The 20,462-nt window shown below is 39.6% G+C and overlaps 1 protein-coding gene across 1 annotated transcript; it reads left to right on the forward strand.

Moving 5' to 3' along the window:
- Positions 1 to 13,167: 13,167 nt before the first annotated feature.
- Positions 13,168 to 19,142, forward strand: npas4a (neuronal PAS domain protein 4a). Its single transcript, XM_046848812.1, has 8 exons — positions 13,168 to 13,739; positions 14,130 to 14,293; positions 14,420 to 14,522; positions 14,630 to 14,930; positions 15,050 to 15,159; positions 15,377 to 15,512; positions 15,613 to 17,375; positions 17,496 to 19,142. The coding sequence occupies exons 1-8, from the start codon at positions 13,565 to 13,567 to the stop codon at positions 17,522 to 17,524; spliced, it is 2,781 nt and encodes a 926-aa protein (XP_046704768.1). The 5' UTR covers positions 13,168 to 13,564; the 3' UTR covers positions 17,525 to 19,142.
- The last annotated feature ends 1,320 nt before the right edge of the window (positions 19,143 to 20,462 follow it).

Raw genomic sequence — 20,462 nt, forward strand, 5'->3', positions numbered from 1 at the left:
TGATTTTGGCTATAGCACCCTACATTGAATTTCTTTGTACTATGGTGTGTATTTATCCCTCATCTGTTTTCATGTTTTACTTGAAACTCCATGCTATTGGGGTGTTTTATTTTTTCTTATTTGTGGATTCTCTTCAACAACACTGATACAGACATTTAACATTTAGTTACAGCAAGCACATGAAAAGTCCTTTGGCTGGTAAAAAAAAAAAGGCAAAATATTTAATTGATTGTTCCCTGGTTCTTTATAATCTAAACATAACAAAATTATATTTCAATACATTGATCTACCTGGTTCAGCGAATCATTTTTCCCAACTAAAATTGATTGTAAGTAAAATGAGTATATGGGTGGAGTATCTTGCAATGTGGCAACTCTGTTAATAGTATTAAGTCTAAGGAGGGATCCCACTTCGTTTAGGAGAAACATTTACTGCTTGGCAACGGGCGGACGAGTTAATTGCGAAGTCTAAATGAGTCCAGATCACAGTAGGCTTTCTGCAATCTCCTGGGAAAAGGGTTAATCTAGAGCTCTAAAGTTTTCTCGAGCTATGCAAAACTTAAGCAAAACTTAATTTCTTTAAAGCTACTAGCTAAAATCTTTTAGCACCAGTGGCGGTCGGTCAGGGCCAGCAAAGCCTTCTCTGCTGGCCTAAACACTATCAGAAGCACTGACCTACATTTACAACCTAAATTCTAATATATGTTTCATGAAATTGTATTAATTTATTCCCAACAGTTTATTCTCTTAATTTCGTAGCGTTTCTCTTGGCTGCACTGCTTCCAGTATGTGAATGTTAGATTTTTTGTCCAATCAGATTTCAGCCTCTATGTGCTGCCATGTCAATCTAATCTGCCCAGGGCCTGTAAAGTCTGTCTTGCTGGTCCTTTTACAATATAGAATATTACCAACGGGTCTGTTTCTTTAACCAATCAGATTTAATTTTCACCTCACAGGTCCAGCTAGCTGGCCCAGAATAGCGTCAGCATTTTTCCGTCCTCTGATTGGTTGGTCAGAGGGAAACTGTTACAGCCAAATTTGACTGGCAAAACACATGTGTAGTGCTCTGCACACATTAATACATCGGAGTTAGACTTTTTATGTCTATCAAGAAAGAGAAATTGATTTGGTCTTGGACATACTTAAAAATCCATTTTCCAGAAAAGCTAGACATCATGAGTAGAGGTCGGCCAACCCTTGAAGCTAGCTAGCTTCTCTCAGCCAGGGAAAGGGTTTGTTCGCCACTTCCAGACCAGTGAATATGAGCGGTACCACTGGAGTACAGCCTCTAAGGAGCGGTGCAAATTATGAGTCTGCATCTCTTGTGAGTAGGTTGTATTTTATTTATTTAATGTTTTTGTGATGTTAGTAGACAAATGTTGATTCTGAACCATTTCAGATGATGTAGTTGGTACAGTGCGGTTGTAGTGTAGAGGTTTGGAGTTGTCTGAACTGGGTTTCTTTCTTTAGTAAAATGGTATTCACCCTCCATATGTAAAATGCTTCTCTCTCTGTAATGACACACGTAATTTTGCGTTTTTGTTTAGTATTGATGGTTTCTATAATCGCAACGTGATAGTGATAGTGATTTTTTTTAGTTGCTCAAAAAAAAGTATTTGGTAAAAACCTGAATCTTAGGTTTTTTAACGGAATCTTAACTGAGCTAGTAAACTAATGTTAGCTTGCTGCCTACTGAGCACCAACATATCCCATAAATGTATTTTTTCTTTAACACAATGGTCCCCAGTTCCACACAATAACCACCAAATTCCCTGCATTAACCCCCATAATTAAGTCATTCAACATAATTTTTACTTTCTCTTCTTTCCATCTATTTTCAGGACTGCCTCTGCCCTGGAGAATACATGAGGTATTGTTCAGTCTGGCTCATGCATAATGTTTTTTTTGACACATTACTGAACTGAAAATTAATCCAAGATTCCAAAACTGTAATCTATTATAAAACTACAGGCTCTCTTTTCTACCTGCAGTACTGCACTTCACATTCCAAGCATTGCAAAACACTGAAACACTTCTTCAGTGAGAAGAAAGACCTGCTCCAGAAAACAAGCATTTTGTAATTCCGAAATTCATTTGAATAAGTTAGAATTCAACAATTTTATAATATTATATAGAATTATAGAATTATCAAGACAAGCATAGATGATGCCAAGGCTTTAGCATTACTGTTAGAGTGGATGCACTGACCTGTATATAATCCCCTGCTAAAACTCAAAATTCCTCTTGTGCACACTTATCATCCTACTATCAGTGACTCAAATTATACTTTAGAAATTATTAACTCTTCAGGAAGATCCTGAGACTGTTACTCTTTTCAAATAAATTCCACTTATGTCCTGATTCTTCTTTTTCTTATTTCGGCTGCTTCTATTAGAGTTTGCCACATCGGATCATCCGTCTCCATACCCCTCTGTCCTCTACATCTACATCTTTTAAACCAACTACCTGCATTTCTTCCCTCACCACATCCATAAACCTCATTGGCTTTCCTCTTTTTCTCCTTCCTGACGGCTTCATCCTCAGCATTCTTCTACTGATATACCTCATGTTCCTCCTCTGCACATGTCCAAACCATCTCAATCTCGCCTCCCTCACTTTGTCTCCAACACGTTTTACATGCACAGTCCCTCTAATAAACTCGTTTCTAATCCTGTCCATCCTCATTACTCCTAACGAAAATCTAAACATCTTCAGCTTTGCTGCCTCCAGCAGCACCTCCACCTCCTGTCTTTTAGTTAATGCCACTGCCTCTAAACCATACAACATCGCAGGTCTCACCCCTATCCTATAAACTTTCCCTTTCACTCTTGCAGATACTCTTCTATCACAAATCACTCCTGCCACTCTTCTCCACCCACTCCACCCTGCCTGCACTCTTTTCTTTACTTCTCTAACACACTCTCCATTACTTTGCACTGTTGACCCCAGGTACCTGAACTTCTCCACCTGTCTGTTGTTCCTACTGCACACTTCACTGCTGTCATCCTTATAATCACTGCTCTCACTTCCTCCTTACTAATCCTATCCACGTCATGCTTCTGCACATCATCCAACCTTGTCTCTCTTTAATTTTCCTCATCTATCGGCTGCTCAAAATACTCCCTCCACCTTCTCAACACACTCTCCTCACTAGTCAACACATTTCCATCTGCATTGTTTATTGCTCTAACTTGCAGCAAATCCTTCCCAGCTCGGTCTCTCTGCCTGGCCCGTCGGTACAAATCCTTTTCTTCTCTCCTTAGTGTTTTGCCACATCCCTCTTCACCTACTTCCCCATCTCCTTGTACTCCTGCCTACTTTTCTCATCTCTCTGCCGATCCCAATTCTGTTTCACCAACCTCTTTCTCCTTATGCTTTCCTGCACTTCTGCAATCCACCACCACGTCGTTTTGTCTTTCTTTCTATTTTTAAGATGCCACACCAAGTACCTTCCTAGCTGTCTCCCTTATTACTTTTGCAGTAGTTGCCCAATCATCCAGCACCACCACCGAGCCCCTGTCTGACCTCTTCCCTGAATCTCACACTACAGTCTTCCTCTTTTAGTTTCCACCATCGTATTCTTCTTTCATTCTTCACTCTCCTCCTCTTCTTCTTTACCTCCAAAGCCATCCTACAGACCACCATCCTATGCTGTCTAGCTACACTGTCCCCTGCCAACACTGTACAGTCTCCAATCTCTTTCAGGTTGCATCTCCTGCGTAGAATATAGTCCACCTGTGTGCACCTTCCAACACTCTTATAGGTCACCTTATGCTCCTCCTTCTTCTTAGAACAAATAGTTACCACTGTTACTTCCATCATTTAGCGAAATCTACCACATTCCTCTCCTTACGGCCATGGAAATTCAGGTTTGTGTTTGATTTGGCAAATGTTTTACGCTGCATGCCCTTTCTAATGCAACCCTCCCCATTTATCCGGGTTTGGGACCAGCACTGAGTGAACTGGCTTGTGCAACCCTAATAGCTGGGTTAAATTCCACTCACGTCCTGCAGTTGGGATAAAAACACCAAAACACCATATGCTTTTTAAGAATAAGTGAAATGTTTAGTTTAATGTAATCTGTCTTGCATGCAAATGGATTTTATACAGGCATAAATTTGCAGGCCCTAATGGATCAATTTTTATAACCTATTACTCCTCATGCATTAAAACAGGAGTTGTTTACTGTCAATTACAGAAGAGATTCAAATGTACACTGGAGACATTGAGATAAGATTGACTGATTTATCAAGCTCCATCGTACCATCAGAACCAAGGATTTATGGAAGTTATGAGACATTTCAACAGCAGTGGCCACACCACTGTTCACATTGTTCTTTGCATCACTAGATGCTGCCAGTAGTACTGCCATCTCTAAGACAGAACCATACTTATCAGTTATATCAGGGCTGCCAAATTGGATTGCCATTTGTTGAATTAAACCAACTATTATAAGTTGGAATCTCACAACTGTTTAGAACGTTTTTATAAGATTTCCTATTACTGGACCCAAGAGGTCTAGATGACCATGCTCCTTTGCACAAATACCATGAAGAAATGGTTTGCCAAGGTTTGCGTGAAAGAACTCAAGTAGCCTACACAAAGTCATGGCCTCAACCCCATTTAACACTTCTGGGGAGGAACTGAAATGCAGACAGTGGACCATGCCCCTAGAATGAAAATGATCAATCAAAGCTTCAAGAAAACCCCCCCAAAAAAATTTTAAACAAACCCTAAAAAATCCAGTGTCAATGTCATTTCTTAGTCTTAACAGGATGCTTCTATTGCACTGAGCAGCAAGGGCTGCAGACAGGAAGCTTTACAGCGTCTATTCCCAAGATAAACCAATAAAAAAGAGGCCAAAAAATATAAAAAAATATAAGTGCCAAAACCATCGTATAGACACGCACCCCCCACTCACCGTCCACCCATATATACATTCACGTATGCTTTCTCTTCAATTGTCGATGCTGATGACTCATTCACTGCAAAGTCTTACATAATTATGGCAGTACGATTTGGCCTCAGTCTGCCACAGGGGGGCAGTGTGGCACACGGAGTTGCATATCAGCCAGGAATAGAAACAAACCTGGAGTTACAGGATCTTGCTGCTCGTTTTGCAACCTAATTGACCAGTGAACCCATTGTGTTCTGTCTCTTCCTAGATAGTAAAACAAGCACCAACTAGATAAGGGGTGAATGTGTGAAGGAAGCCATTCAAGAAATATCTGTATCAGTGACAAAGGGTACATAGGCAGACATTATTTCATTGATGTTTATAGTTATATTAAACACATTTGTCTTACTGTCTATGTGAGGACCTTCCAATGCCATCATTAATATTGCAGTTAATTAATGCTAGACTACACTAAACCCCTTACCGCACTAACCTTAACCCGTGCAACTGAAAGGAAATCTTCTGTCCATTTCTTTATAGAAATTCTTCTTTTAAATAAAAGTTGCAATTGTTTCATTTTTGTGAGGACCAAATATTCCTATCCTACAAAACACACACACTCCACATGGCACCATGAGGAAAGTCAGATCAGTGCCTCTTTATGGAGATCATGACAAATTAGGTGAAGTTGATAGAGTGGGTGGCTGGGTGGGGAGGATGTGTTGTGAGGACGGGACATAGTCGTGCTGCTTCCTGTTGGATCTCCGGCAAACCACACACCCAACTGTGAGTACAGCGGCAGGAGTGAGCCGTGCTGTACCCGCCCTGTGGGCACATGGAGAGGTGGGCAGAAAAAGGCGTGCCAGTGAGCCCCCGCATGCGGAGGAGGTTGTGAACAGAAAATTGTGTATACACTCCTTTTAAAGGCATGCCTCAATGTGTATGGAATTTTGTGTGAACAAAAAAGAGATAGAATATATGTCAGGTATGATTTCCTCTTTGGTATGAAAACTGCATGATGTTTGTTTGTGTGTAGATTGATGAGTGATAGAAGGACACAGTTGAACTTCATAAAAAAGGAAACATCATCAAACATGCAGCCCAGATAAGAATTATTTATGATTATTATATCTCTGTATGTCCTTAAACTGTATCTCCTTGTGTCTAACTGCATATGTGCACATATCCTGCCTAGTTCTGAACAAAAGGGACAGAACAGATGGCAGATTGTAAAAATGACATATGTACAGCTTGCCATTGCTAAAGTGTACTATGGAATAATTGGTATCAAACTTTATAGATTATGACAGCAGTGTAACTAGCTGGGGAAAGTTAGATTTAAGCAGTTACACTGCACCATCAGCATGTAGTTCATATTTTGGATGATTTAATGATACAATCTTTTGCTTTTAAAGCAGTAATTTATGACCATGATTGTTTAACTCTTAATTATGACATACCATGTATAAGCACACATATAAACATCAACAGATATCAACTGTTTATACTGTTGAATGATGGAAAGGAACCCAAATTCATTTAGTATTTTTTATTGGAGAGGTCAAAAAATGTTCTATGTCCATCAGATGTTTGTCTGAACATGGTGAGCCTTCTACATGGTGAGAGGTAAGAGTGGGGAAAAACATATGTGATTACTCACTGCCTTTTTCAAAAGATTTAGCGACACAGCTACCCACAAACAGCTGCCAGCCCCAGCTGAAACATCAACCATTACCCACAAACAAACACAGAAATCAGGAAATTCTGACCTGTGTGAGGCGAATATGATGTACATACTCAGAAAAGACTTCCAAATATGCTGAAAGAAGTGTTTAAAATCTTTAATAAAACGTTACGTACGGATAGTTAATAAAAAATTAGAAATGTTATATTTGTGAAGCACTTATTGTCCAAACAGGATTAGTCCTTTCTTAGCTGTAGGTAAGATCTATAATAGATAAAACACAACAGCAACAAGGAGCTTCAATAACAGCCTCAGTTACAGTATCCACCCCTGTCAATCACTGTTATAGATTTAGTGTCTTTCCTAGTTAGTCTTGGCATTTTGCCCCCTTCAAGCACTCCAAAACATCAGCTGCATTAATTACATGAAAAAAGAGTTGTGAGGATCGTAAATATTTGATAGAAATCTCTCTATATTGAAGCAAAGGGAGCAAATAAAACAGAACAAACAAATAGTAAACACATTTCTATTTGTGGATTCTAGAGACCAGATTTATGCTGTCAAATGTATAATGCCCAGGAAACCACCTGCTCAAATAGACTGTTGGACATTACAGTGTTTGCCCCTAATAATTAATCTAATTAGATCTGCTTCTTCATTATCACTGAGCAGTCAGGAGGCCAGAAATAGACACTCCTGAAGGGGCAGAACAGAGGGAAGACATGTTGGTCACCAGTAATTGAGCCATTTACTGAAGGGAATTACATTGACCTCTGACTATTGCAGGGGTGTCCTGATTATAGTTCTGTCTAAATTACAATGACATTACAACAGTAGTCATCTACCTTACCTGCCACTGATTCTATTCAGATGACCCAACCAACAAAGCTAATGCTTCACCTAATAGAATGCCATGTTTGGATGTTGGGTGAATGAAAAGCCTGAGATGGATACATTTTCTCACATTTTAAAGAAATATCACAAAGGCATGCTTTAAGAGCACAAACTGCAAACTGTGATATGCTAAATAATAGTACAATTCTAAGAAGAAGACATACGAACTAAAAGGCTACCACTTAAGGCATGTGAAAGTTAAACAGAGGAAACAAAGGATTCCAGCATCATTTAAATGGACACATTACTTGCTCTAACACAATTCACTGAATGTAATGTAGATTCATTAGGTAAAGCAATGGCGGATAATAACTTAAATTTAAAACCATTTCTGTTTATTTATAACTACACAGCAAAACCGGTATAAGGGAAGGATTTCTCTATGATTGTTGAGCTTTTAATCATTAATAACCTAGTTGGTATATGGCAGAATATTTTACTAACAAACAGAAATACACTGAAAGAGAAATGGTTTTTAATCAAGAAAGAAAACTAGTTGGTTCCATTGAATTCTGAGCAAGTAAGATTATGTTAACTCATCATGACTAGCTTCAATTCGTTATTTGTAAGCCTTTTTTGCCCTGCATTTATTTAATCACAGAATTTCTTGAGATATAAGAATGTCCTAATGGTGAATCAGTGAATAATGTGTCAGGGAATTTCTCCACGATGCATCTGTGTTTGAACATAAGGTGTCAAAGAAGCATTCATTTAGCTGCCAAGCTTAATTCTGAGTCGACTATTTTGTCACGGCACTGCTAAGCATTCTGTTGGCATCCTCCAGCTCTGAAAACACCCACTAAGACCAGGCCAACTGATAATACATTCTTTCATTCATTTGCACTGATACCTTATTTTTCTACTTGCTACTTCATATCTCTAATGTAATCCTTCTTTCTTTACTCTTTATCTGTAGTGGTTTATTTTCTCCATTTAAACTTGCTGGGTGGGGTACATTTCTTTGCATTGGATGAGTCATAAAGTGAAATAAATTTTCCGATAAGTAACAGTCTCTGACTCTTTCTTAGATGCTGTTGATTTTCCATTTATTTTCTAAAATTTTGCTAAATGTATTTCTACAATGAATTTTTGCATTAGTTTCCTTAAAAATGTGTGGTAGGTGAAATTTTACAAAAGAAAACCTGATTTGCAAATCACTACTGTGAAATGAGCCAGGCTTCTGATACCTGGAGGAAAAGCATTTTAGTCCTCAAGGATAGGGAGCCTGGGGGAAATTGAGCAAGATAAAAGCAATAATCATAAACCAGCTAGGAGCTAAAACAGGCACTAAAGTGTTTGTTTTCCCTAACTCTGGAGAAATCTTTTTTGCTGCCCATAGTCTTTCCTATTCTAATAGTTATTCAGATTTCCATCAAACCTAATTCTTTATGGTAAACACAAAGAAAAGAAAATCAATGTACATGCATGGCAGGAGAAAACTTCATAACATTATCATACCATTTAAGGCTTGGTAATGTAATATATATTTAAGACATACTATAGAAGTCTTAAGCGAGTTTAAAAGCAGCTTGGAAAGCACACAAAGACACTGAAGAATAAAGTAACCAGCATATCTACAGTTAATTGTTTTAAGTTCAGTTTTACAATAATGTGAAATAAGAATAGCAAAAATGCAATAGTCAAGAATAAAGTCACAAATGGTAATCGATTATAGTCAGACCTATGTAGTATTAAATTAGAAAGGAGATAAGAGAAAGTGACAGACAGGAGGGGGAAAAGCTTCTGCTAGCAGGTCTGTTGTGATGTCATACATCTACATCACATCACCATGGCAACCTTGCATCAGCACCAACTTACTGAAGAGGGGAGAAGAGAGAGAAATGAAAGAGTGCTGGCTGAATGCTGCTATGTACTGCTACAATTCAGAGACCAATTTTATAAAAGGAAAGATTTATGGAAAGGTATTTGAAAAATTGATTATTAGTAAAATAAATATTCATATATTTCACCTATAGAAAATGCATTAGCATCTCAGTGTGTGACCAAAAGTACATCCTTAAAGATAATCCTGACAATCATCAATGAAAAGGAATTATAGAGTCATGAATGGGCACTTAACAAGCAAGACTCTACATTTATAATCAAATTCTGTGAGTTTGTGTGGAAGAGATGAGCGTCTTAGTGATAGCAGAGAAGGCTAAAGAAAGAGGGAGCGAGAGAATGACACCAGAATCAAAAGTGCAGCTATTCCTATAGTTCCGTGCCTCAGGATCTAAAAATAGACTGCACAATGAAAAAAAAGGAGACAGCATTGGGCTGGGGGAAACATTGGTAGTTGAGGATGAGAAAGAGAAGCAGAGTATGGGTGTGTGGGGGCATTTGCTCACTTAAATTAGGTTTTTGTCTCTGTGGACCTGGCAGTACACATCTAGATAATGCAGTATAAATTATTTTTCCCATACACACATTATTATTAAGTGTAGTTCCAAAACTTGCATATATATATATATATTTTTTTTTTATTCAATAATGCTTTTGTAGTTGATAACTACAAGTATAAAGCTTTACAGCAACACCATATTGCAGTGAATAATCAATTAATCCATCAATCTGACCATTAGTCTGACCATCCATTTATCCACACATCCATTCACAATGTTCTGATTCTTCAGCGCTTCCATTCAATTTTTCAACCCTGACTTTACCTTTGCTATGCATTATCTCTCTCTTTTATAGACCCTCTCTTCCATCCCTCTTCTCTCACTCCAGCTTCTGAGGGAGTGGGAGGTGTTGCTAGGCGACAGATTAGCTCCTTTCTTTTAAGAAGCAGAGTGAAGACCTTGATTCTCTCTTGGTAAAAATAAACACCAGCCAGGAGAAAGAAGCTTGAGATGGAGGACAAGCATCCTTCAACTGCAGAAGAGGTTGCTAACATTGTTTTTCCCTCTTAGTCACACATTTTGCAGCTCTGTCACCACTTTTAAATTGCTTTGTTGCATTCTGAGTGGTACCACATGTCCCATTCTTGTGAATCATAATTATGCAATTAACATTTGTTAGCAGTGAACTGCTCTGCATTTCAGAAATCAATGGCAATAGAGCATTGGCATCAGTAGCAGAATATTGGTACATTCTTAGCTAGTTTGCCAGTTATTTCCATTTATTTTCCATGTTACTTCGAAACATGATCAGCATGCCAGCCATAGTCTATGCAGTCTTGACACAGAAAAACATAAACAATGTAGACAAACGTACCAACTCATTAATTAGAAAAACTAACGCATAAAAATGCATAAATAATCCAAATTGTAAGAAAATAAGAAGTATAATATTTAAATGGGTGTGCCTTGAAATATTATGCTTATTTATTCATTATTTTCCACAAAATATTGAGTTTCCTGACAAAAAGAGATACAATATAATCAAAGTGTAATCTTGTGACAGAGAAAAACATTTCCAAAATAATTCTGTTTTTTGGACTTCTTGGCTTATGAACCAAAATATTATCATATTACTCTGGATCTGCATTGGTGCATCTTTTTTATGCATCTTTTCCATTCTCCTCATTCATTCACATTCACTCACACTTGATGCTCTGCTGATGTGCTAACTTGGACTAATGTGAGAACGATGTGCTATTTTAATGAGAATCATAACCAAAACAGGTGCTCATACACTGCTAAGCTTGAATGTAGAATATCCACATAAAAAATCCAACAACTTTGTTTTTGTGTTTTACAGTTATAGATTAGATTATAGATGTTTAAACATGAAAACAAGCAAAGCAACATTAAGCCATCAAATTGTTCTCTATGAAACACTTTATATTATACACTCTTAAAGTAAATTTGTGGAATCAAAGCATTCTCCAAACTACTATGCTAGGTGTCTATCTTAGAATAAAATAGTGTAGTATAGAGTGTGTGTGTGTGTGTGTGTGTGTGTGTGTGTGTGTGTGTGTGTGTGTGTGTGTGTGTGTGTGTGTGTATTATTGCTTATATGAAGCTAAAGAATACTCGAAACATTTTCTAAGAATTACATATGTGATTAAAATCATGGTTCTCATTGTTAAGCATTATCATTAAGCTCCTTATGTTCAGCATCAGGCATATTTCTGCAGCCCAGATTTCACACAACTAGAACGTTTCAATCTTTATTTATTGTTACAAACCACAATTGTGAAAAACATTGTGTCTATGAATAACAAAATCCCACTTGCACTGAGACGAGTGAAATGTGTCAGTCACCGCTGTGTGGTTATTTTTAGGTAGAGCGACGCGTGTAGTCTAGCGGTTTACAGTCCTAATGCAACAAGTCAGCTGTGCATGCGTGTTCTATCTATCTATCTATCTATCTATCTATCTATCTATCTATCTATCTATCTATCTATCTATCTATCTATCTATCTATCTGTCTGTCTGTCTGTCTGTCTGTCTGTCTGTCTGTCTGTCTGTCTGTCTGTCTGTCACTCACTCACTCACTCATTAGACCTACGAAGCTATAACCCATTTGAATGAGTGTCAATGCGATGAAAAATAAACTAGAGTGATCTGCAATCTTGCCACGTATGCTCTCTCAGGCGATACGCGAGGTGGCCCTAAACGCAGCTTCACTGCGGAAAAGACAACTGAGTCACTTAGAGTTGCCAAATATAGATTCTTAAAAAAGGTGCCTGTTGCTCAAAGTGAGATCTATTAAAATCGAAAGGCAGGATCATTGTTTTCGCCCTTTACAGAACTCCGATGGTGACTCACATAGACCTGCTAATCAGGCATTATGAAGGGTATTATAAAAACACACTGAAAGGACACATCTGCAGAGACTGTGCATGGTCAGTAACGAGCTTCTGAATGAAATGATAACCAGTTATTGCGTGTTGCAAGCTCTGTAGGTCAGGTAATACGCGTGCAACATCGTCTTACCTAAGTTGCTCTTTGAATGCCTAAGTTGTTAGGTGAATCATGATTTGCGTTTGGACGATTAGCCATTTGTGTTGTCATATATGGATCTATTGGCTGTTTGTCACAGCGTCTCTTGATTTACGTGTAAGGTCTAATCAGATGGAGCTCAGTGCAAGTTCATTTCTCAGTTTTGCCATATAAAGGCATAAAGCCAAATTGTGCATATGGATGATATGCATATGTATGTACATTAAAATATACATACATATGCTTATACATATGCTTAATCTTAGCCGCAGAGGGTTAAATATATATATAAAAAAAGATCCATTAGCAATGTCCCACCTTCCTCTACATTACTGTGAGCTGTAAAAAAGGAGAACATTAATTTGCTGTAATGATATCGGACCAGTATATCAAGCACGTAACGCATGAGTATAATATTTTTGAATATCAGTATGAACATGCAACGAACACAAACGGCATACGATCAAATGTTCGGCATCATAGTTGAAATTAATGGTTAGTTATAATAACGGCGGTACAGGAGAAATCATTCGTTGCAGTTTGGTTAGAAAAGCCCCCTTCATCCCCTTCCTCCTCCCTGCACACAGGAGCCCGGTGACTCCGTTTACGTTTTACACTCTGACTCCACCCACCGCTCGGTTTTGTCCAAATCTGGATTTTTGCGTCGCCGGGGCTCCCGATTTCAAGCCTACGTCATCAGCCAGGAGAGGGGATGCTGACGTCCGAGCGGAGTCAGAGTCAAGAGTGGAAGAGTTGGGAGGGGCGAGAGAAGAGAGTTTCAGCCTTGTGAGCACTGATATGAAGCACATCAAATCACCTAAAGCAACCCCCCCTTCCTCTCTCTCCTTTTTACGTCGGTGTTGGCGCGTTGGGAGCCCCCCTACACCAGCCTATATAAGTAACCGGCAATCATAGTAACTCCACCAGATTTACGGGCTCTTGATATCTGGGCGAGAGACGGCTTTTTCAACAGCCGAACCGATCAACACTCCGAACCGGAGGAAGTATCCAGCTAGCCTCCGGTCCGCAGGCGCTTTGGCGGAACCGAAGAGGAAAAAGCCGGACATGTGAGCATTCCGGGACAGTTAGACTTTTGACCGCATTCACGGAAAGAGAGTCGGGGCTTTCCATCAGTCACACTCTATCCACAGCAAAATACACCGCCAAATAACAGTTAGCTTCCCTTCGAACAACGACCAAGATGTACCGTTCCACTAAAGGAGCCTCGAAAGCTCGGAGAGACCAGATAAACACAGAGATAAGAAACCTGAGGGACTTGTTGCCTATCTCCGATGCAGACAAGGCACGCCTCTCCTATCTACACATCATGTCCCTTGCGTGCATATACACGAGAAAATCTGTCTTCTTTTGCCAAGGTAAATATTTTATTATATCGTAAATCATTTCGTATTTTATAAGTGATTATTGTTAATGCGTTTGTAAAGGATTCGATTAAAACTCGGGTTTGAGCTGTAGTATTTTTTGTCCATGCGCAGTACGTGAGTTTTGGCAATAAGTGGATTTTGTTAAACGGATATTAATTTGGGAATTTGAATATATACGATGAAATTTATTGCACACTATTTGGGGAAAAAAAACGAGAAATACCGATCTGCTAAATGAACAATGTCAGATTTCTGGGGGTTGCAAACCGCTGTCTCTGGTGCTAACTAATGGTTGCTGTCCATGGTACTAAAACAGTGTTGCGCTTATGTCTGTGGAATATTTGAATGATTTACTGATTCACTCTATACTATTTCTTTCAGAGGAAGCTGCAGCTGGCAGTGCTGAGGAAAGTGCAGGATTCCTCTCATTTCACGAGCTTTCTGAGCTGGTGCAGTCAATGCCAGGTTTTTTGCTGTTACTAACTGCAGAAGGAAAACTACTTTACTTGACCGACAGTGTCTCTGAACACCTTGGACATTCATTGGTGAGTCTGAATAACAAATATATTTATTATTATGCTACCTTTAATTGTCTCATACAATTAGCAATGAAAGTATAAGGTGGACTGTGAAGACAATTTTCCTTATGATATATTTTAATGAATTTTCAGGTAGATTTGGTTGCCCAAGGGGATAGTGTGTATGACATAATAGACCCTACAGACCATGCTATTATGAGGAGTAACCTGGTGCCCCCAACTTCCCCTGATTGTGGTAAGGTGTACATTTTGGCATTTTACTTCGTGTGATAAAGTGTGATACAGTCATTCATTTATCAAATTAAATCTATTGTTAAACATTTTCCCTCCTTTATCATTTAGATCGATTGTTCCGATGCCGTTTCAACACCTCTAAGTCAGTGCGAAGGCAGAGTGCTGGCAACAAGCTTGTTTTGATTCGAGCTCGCTGCTTGTCATCAGTACCTGACCCTTCCCCACAAGGATCCTACTGGACATCTAATCCAGTGTGGGTGTGCTTTTGCACACCTCTGGAACCACACCCACCTCGACCCAGCACCTCAACTGAACAAGCTTTAACCCCATCTTTGGAGAGCACTTTCCTCCTAGAGTGTTTTCGCTCACAACACAGTCGTGACATGAGACTGCAGGATGCACATGATAGGTAAGGTCAGGTGCCAACTTACTGGGCAATTATCCAACCTCAGCATATTTGTTGTAATATAATTAAAATACAGTAGATATATTATAGCTTCTCACCAGTACTGTTTTTGCTCCCCTCAGTATCAGTGTTTATCTGGGTATGGATGTGGAGACTCTTCGGTCTCGTTCCTGGTACAGTCTACTTCATCCACAGGACCTTACACATGCTTCAGCTCAGCATCGCAGCCTTTGTGAGTGTCACATTTAATAATGTCAAGTTCATGATTGCATTAACTATGTTTACCACACCAGCAATCACTGAATTTACACTATAAGATGTACTATTTACAGTACATCAGTATAGTTTGAAATGCACTTCCAAACACCCACAGGGAAGATGCATGACTCAAAATATCATGCTGGGTGGAATGTCTTGACTCATCAATTTCCTCTTATGTTTCCACACAGTAAGAGAAGGAGGTGAAGGCAGAGCTGAAATGGTGATTCGTGTGGAGGCTGGTGATTGTTCATGGGTCTGGCTTTACATGGTCCTCCAGCTGGAGACTGGAGAAAACCCCATCAGTAGCAACAATTATGTCATTAGGTAAAGTACATATATATTTATGAGTAGATAAGGTGACAATGTCTAATAAAATTCAAGCAAGTTTGAATATTATTAACAGGTTTTTTTTTTTATGCTTTAGTGAATCAGAGGCCTGGGCAGTGAGACAACAATTGAGCTCTGAAGAGTCTCAGCTCTCTGTGGTGCTGAGTACAAGCACCTCCCAACAAGACACTCTTAGCTTGCAGAGTCCTGATACACTCTCTAGTCCTGACCAAGTGTTCACACCTGGGAGCAGTGGCCTTTCGGGTCAGTCGTTTGACTTCAGCATGGCAGTGTGCAGTACAGGCTCTACAGAAGAACAAGGTGCAAGCTCCTCTATTGAACCAATGGCACTGGAAAGTGGTCCACGCTCTAGTATTTCTTCTCTGGAGGAAGAGACCTTGTTCCAGCATCCACCCAGTGAATCAATAGAAAGGCCTTCAGCTGCTTCATCCCCTGACACAGTTGCCACTGTGTCAGATTTGGACTTTCTCACCCAGAACATTCTCCTGCCACCTGCTTTTCAAGTAGATCCTCCACTGCCTGCTCTACCCCTTCCTTTACCCCCTGTACCTACCTCCCAGGCCCAACAGACTAAGGAGTTTGTGTGTACCCCTCCATATACACCCCAGCTAGGAAGCAGCAGCTTTCCCTTTGGTGAACCACTTTTTAGTTTTGATCCCACAGGTGCCACCACACCTCCACCCCTTCCACCAACTGCAACAGTCACAACTACAGTAGCTCCCACTCTTTCCCCATCTGCTCCCTCAGATCCACAGGGCAGCCCTACTCCTCCAACCACCACACTTTCCAGCCAGGTGCCCCTCACCCTGCCAGCTTTATCTACAGAAATACTCTTCCATTCAGAGCCTTGCAGTGGCTCACTCTATGAGAAGCTTCCTCCAACCCCAGACAGTCCAGGTGATGGGGACTGCACTGTTATGAGTCTGCCTGAGGTTCGTGGTCCACTGTATGTTGATGTCCCATATGGACCACTCCCCTTCCCACCTGAAGGCCTGCTCACACCTGAAACCTCACCTGGAAAACAACCAAGTCTGTCTTTCTTCTCAATTGAGCAGGAAAGAGAAAAAGAAAGAACTGAGATATCCCTTTTAGCCCACCACATAAGCACACTAGCTGAGGGCTTCTACCTGGATCCTCTTCTCTCTAAGCTGTTACCCTCTCCTATCTCTCCTCGACCTTCATCTCCCTCATTTGGCTCAGAAGGTCCTGAAACCATCTCACTTCTGGGTGAATTTTATCCTGTCAAATCCTGGAGAGGTCTGGATCTGCCTATCTTCCCAGACGATGACTCTCTGTTTGAAGAGAGTGTTTTAGAGACCATATTTCAAGATCTCTCCTCACCATCACTCTCTTCCACCCCTTCACCTCCCTCTAGTCCTCCCTCTTCTCCACTAACTCCTGAGTGCTGGCAACCACCCCTGCACTTTGACAGGGTCTCTACTATGAGTGCCGGCCACTTCTGTAGCGTCCAATCGGCGCACTCTAACCATGCGACCAGGTGCGGGGTCACACTGTCACCAGTCAACAAGGGTGACATAGTAGATGGGAAGGTGGCAGGCGAAGTTGCCATGGAGACAGAGGTTGTGCCATCGCCACTGTCAACCAGTATCCCGGCATCTCCACCGCTACAGCTGACAGTCTCGCCTGTCACTCCGGTGCCTGTCGACTCACCCGTCAGCCCCGCATCACCTGGTCTGCCCTGCGCCCAGTCCCTCCTCGAGGAGCTGGCCGCCTTGGAACCCATGTTTGGGGCAGGTGCCTCGATCGCCTCTGGCCTGGGGCAACAACCTGAGTTGTATCAACTCCAAAGTCACCTGCCACAACAATGCTTCCACAAAGGTAATAAATAGTTAATTTTATATTAACAATACTCTGCAAACCTATACATAAACTAATAGAATGGGAAGAAGACTAAAATATTAAATAACCTCTTTTTTTTCCTTTCTCATTGTCTTTCAGATGGGAGTGGAAGTGATCCTCCGTTCTAAAATAAGTCTGTGACTTACTTCATTAAGTATGGCATATTGTCATATTTCATGGAGCTACTTTTACTAAAAAGTGAAGATTATTTAACTGTATAATTATATACATAATGTATATAAGGATATAATGACTTCCTCATATTGCTCATATGAGAAAAGAAAAGAGTCAGTCATATTTTGTTCATGTATTTCTCCATGAATTTATATGTCAGGAATGGTGCACTATCTGCAACAATGATGCAATACACTAGCTGTGTTGACCAAGTTGTGAAAGCACTTGGAGGTCAGGTTTTTTGTCTCTGCTTTACTGTACCATGAGCTTTTATCAGAGACCAAGATTTCTTGTTTTGCAAGCGCAGCTCAACTTACAGACTTGCATTTGTATTCACTCGTAGTGAAAATACACTGAAGTTATGAATCTGATGATGTGGACATAAAATCTTACCTTCATATCTCAGATAAAAAAAACAACCAGTTTAAAGCTCAACACTTTTAATAGCAGCATCACAGACACAAAGCCTAATATATTGAAAATGTACCTAGACATTTAATACCATGACTAGCAATTTTATCAGATTTTCTTAGCTTAGTTAGTTGGTTCCCATTTGAAAACAACACTAACTTCACTATTAAATAAGAAATTCAGGCAAGACTGAGCTATGGGTTTGTGGCTGCTATGTTATTTTTTTTACAAATATGTGTATCAGTGTAATGTACAAATGTTTCTTAAATCTGTGAACATATATAAGCCAGTGCATGGGAGGTACATTTTCCAGCATATTTTAATCAGTCCAGTGGACACGCTCTGGAGAAGAAGCCACCAGCTGACACTGAGAAGAACTGAAGATAACTGCACTCCAATAGACTGACAGTCTGGCTAGTGTTAAATGGCTCCTTGGTTAAAAATGTTCATGGGCAAGGCTACATGCAAATGCACTGGACTTTTGCAGCATCAATATTTGTAATGCTTGCAATCTGTTGTTGCTCTCGTATGCTTCCCACAACCAAGGCTTGCTGAACCCAGCCAGGCATCATATTTATACAGTGAATACCACAGTAACATCGTAACTTTACTGTCTGCGGTGTAGAGTGGTGAACATGACCGTGTGAATGACCAATTCTTCTTTTTTGAGAGGCGTTAAAAAAAGTTAGCTTTTGTTTTAAAAATTGAGTGGACAATAGGGATGGGGATACTATTTCTATTCAGTTACTAGTCGACATGGGTTGAGAATGGTTCAATACCCATGGTGTCGACATGCTAACGTAGAGTTGTCTACGGTCAAGTAAAAGGATTGATTCCTACGTTCTACCTATTTACATGCTAAGTTAAAAAGTATTATACCGTGTGTGTGCTGTTATACAGAATGAATGTTTGGTGTACATGCCTCTAGACAGGCATGTGCTGAGGTTTCAGTATGCTACTAGGATGTATACATTTGTAAATTTGTACAAACCACAGATGTGTACATATCAAAGACCTTTGTATTGTATATGATGAAAAAATACTTGACATATGCTATATATGAAGAATGGACATTGTGGATCAGTGTTCTTTTTGTGTTGCTGATAAGTGTATTTGGCTGTCAAATCAAATGCATTTATATTAAAGTGCACTTAAACCTGCTAATGTCTTCTGAATAATTCTCTTTAGATTTGGCTTTTTTGAGGTTTCATGTTCTTTTCATCCCTCCTATTTTGTCTACCACTACTATTCTATAGCATCCTGTTCTTCCTGTATGCTCATGGTCTCTTTCTCTCTCTCTCTCTCTCTCTCTCTCTCTCTCTCTCTTACCCTGGAGCATGGACTGCTCAGCAACAGCACTGACGCACACCCATGATGAGACACTATCTGACTCAATGTGACGCACATGCTTGACACAGAGGCTCTCACACATAGAGAACCACTTCCCACTTTGACGCACACGTGCAATGAATGCCACTCTAAATCCCTCCACTCTCCTCCTTTCCTGGCAGTGTACAACGTACCTGCTATGCATACGTCACAGAGCAGTGCTGTTAGATTCCATATATGGCATTTCCTGCTTAGGGGTACCAATTTTAGCTCGCTCCTTCCCTTTCTCACAGCATCCTTCCCAATATGGAGGGAGAGAGATCATGAAGGAGAAAAACAGAGAAGAATGCATTGGCATGCTCGCCATATTGCGCATGCACGTAGTAAGTGTGTTTAGGCATTTGATATAAATTTAAACCAGTATCCTAACAATGAAACCTTTTCCTATTAATTCCAATCTGTTTTAAAATAGATAATTTTTACTCCTCTTCTCTCTCTCTCTCTCTCTCTCTCTCTCTCTCTCTCTCTCTCTCTCTCTATATATATATATATATATATATATATATATATATATATATATATATATATATATATATATATATATATATATAAACTGTAAAATTATACAGTTAAGACAAAGAAAATCTTTCAAATCCTCTTGATCCACCACCAGTAATAAATGCAGACATATGCTGATGAAAGACCAAGCACAAAGCTGCAGAAATCTGGACTAGCTCTCCTATGCCACACTGTGGCAGACATAGAACATTTTTTTAACTTTGTGTAAAACCAAACAAACTCGCGTTTTACAAATTTAGAAACCATTACACAAAACACTAGGTTTAATACGTTAGTCACTCTATCAATTAGTAGCACCAGCAGTATAATTAATAACTGAAATATGCACTAGTTTTTTTTTTCTTGAATGGATTATCACATTCTTTCATCATAAGTATTATGAGAACAGGGCTCTGCACTTTGTATCACATCTGAACTGTGTAGATACATCAAAATAAACAACTGACCTGAACAGTGTCCTGTTAAAGTTAAAACAATCTGAAACACAATCAATGATTTCATGATATGTTCGGAAAAGCCGATTAATCCCTCCCAAATATCGTGATTCAGGATTTTGAATGGCAAAAAAACCCC

The sequence above is a fragment of the Silurus meridionalis genome, chromosome 5, assembly GCF_014805685.1.
Source record: "Silurus meridionalis isolate SWU-2019-XX chromosome 5, ASM1480568v1, whole genome shotgun sequence".
Classification (NCBI taxonomy): Eukaryota; Metazoa; Chordata; class Actinopteri; order Siluriformes; family Siluridae; genus Silurus; species Silurus meridionalis.

Excerpts from the sequence above, each read along its gene's own strand:
- npas4a (XM_046848812.1), top strand. The coding sequence starts at position 13,565 with ATGTACCGTTCCACTAAAGGAGCCTCGAAAGCTCGGAGAGACCAGATA. Across the intron at positions 13,740-14,129 it reads ATCTGTCTTCTTTTGCCAAG|AGGAAGCTGCAGCTGGCAGT; the intron begins GTAAATATTTTA and ends TATTTCTTTCAG. Across the intron at positions 15,513-15,612 it reads AGCAACAATTATGTCATTAG|TGAATCAGAGGCCTGGGCAG; the intron begins GTAAAGTACATA and ends TTTATGCTTTAG.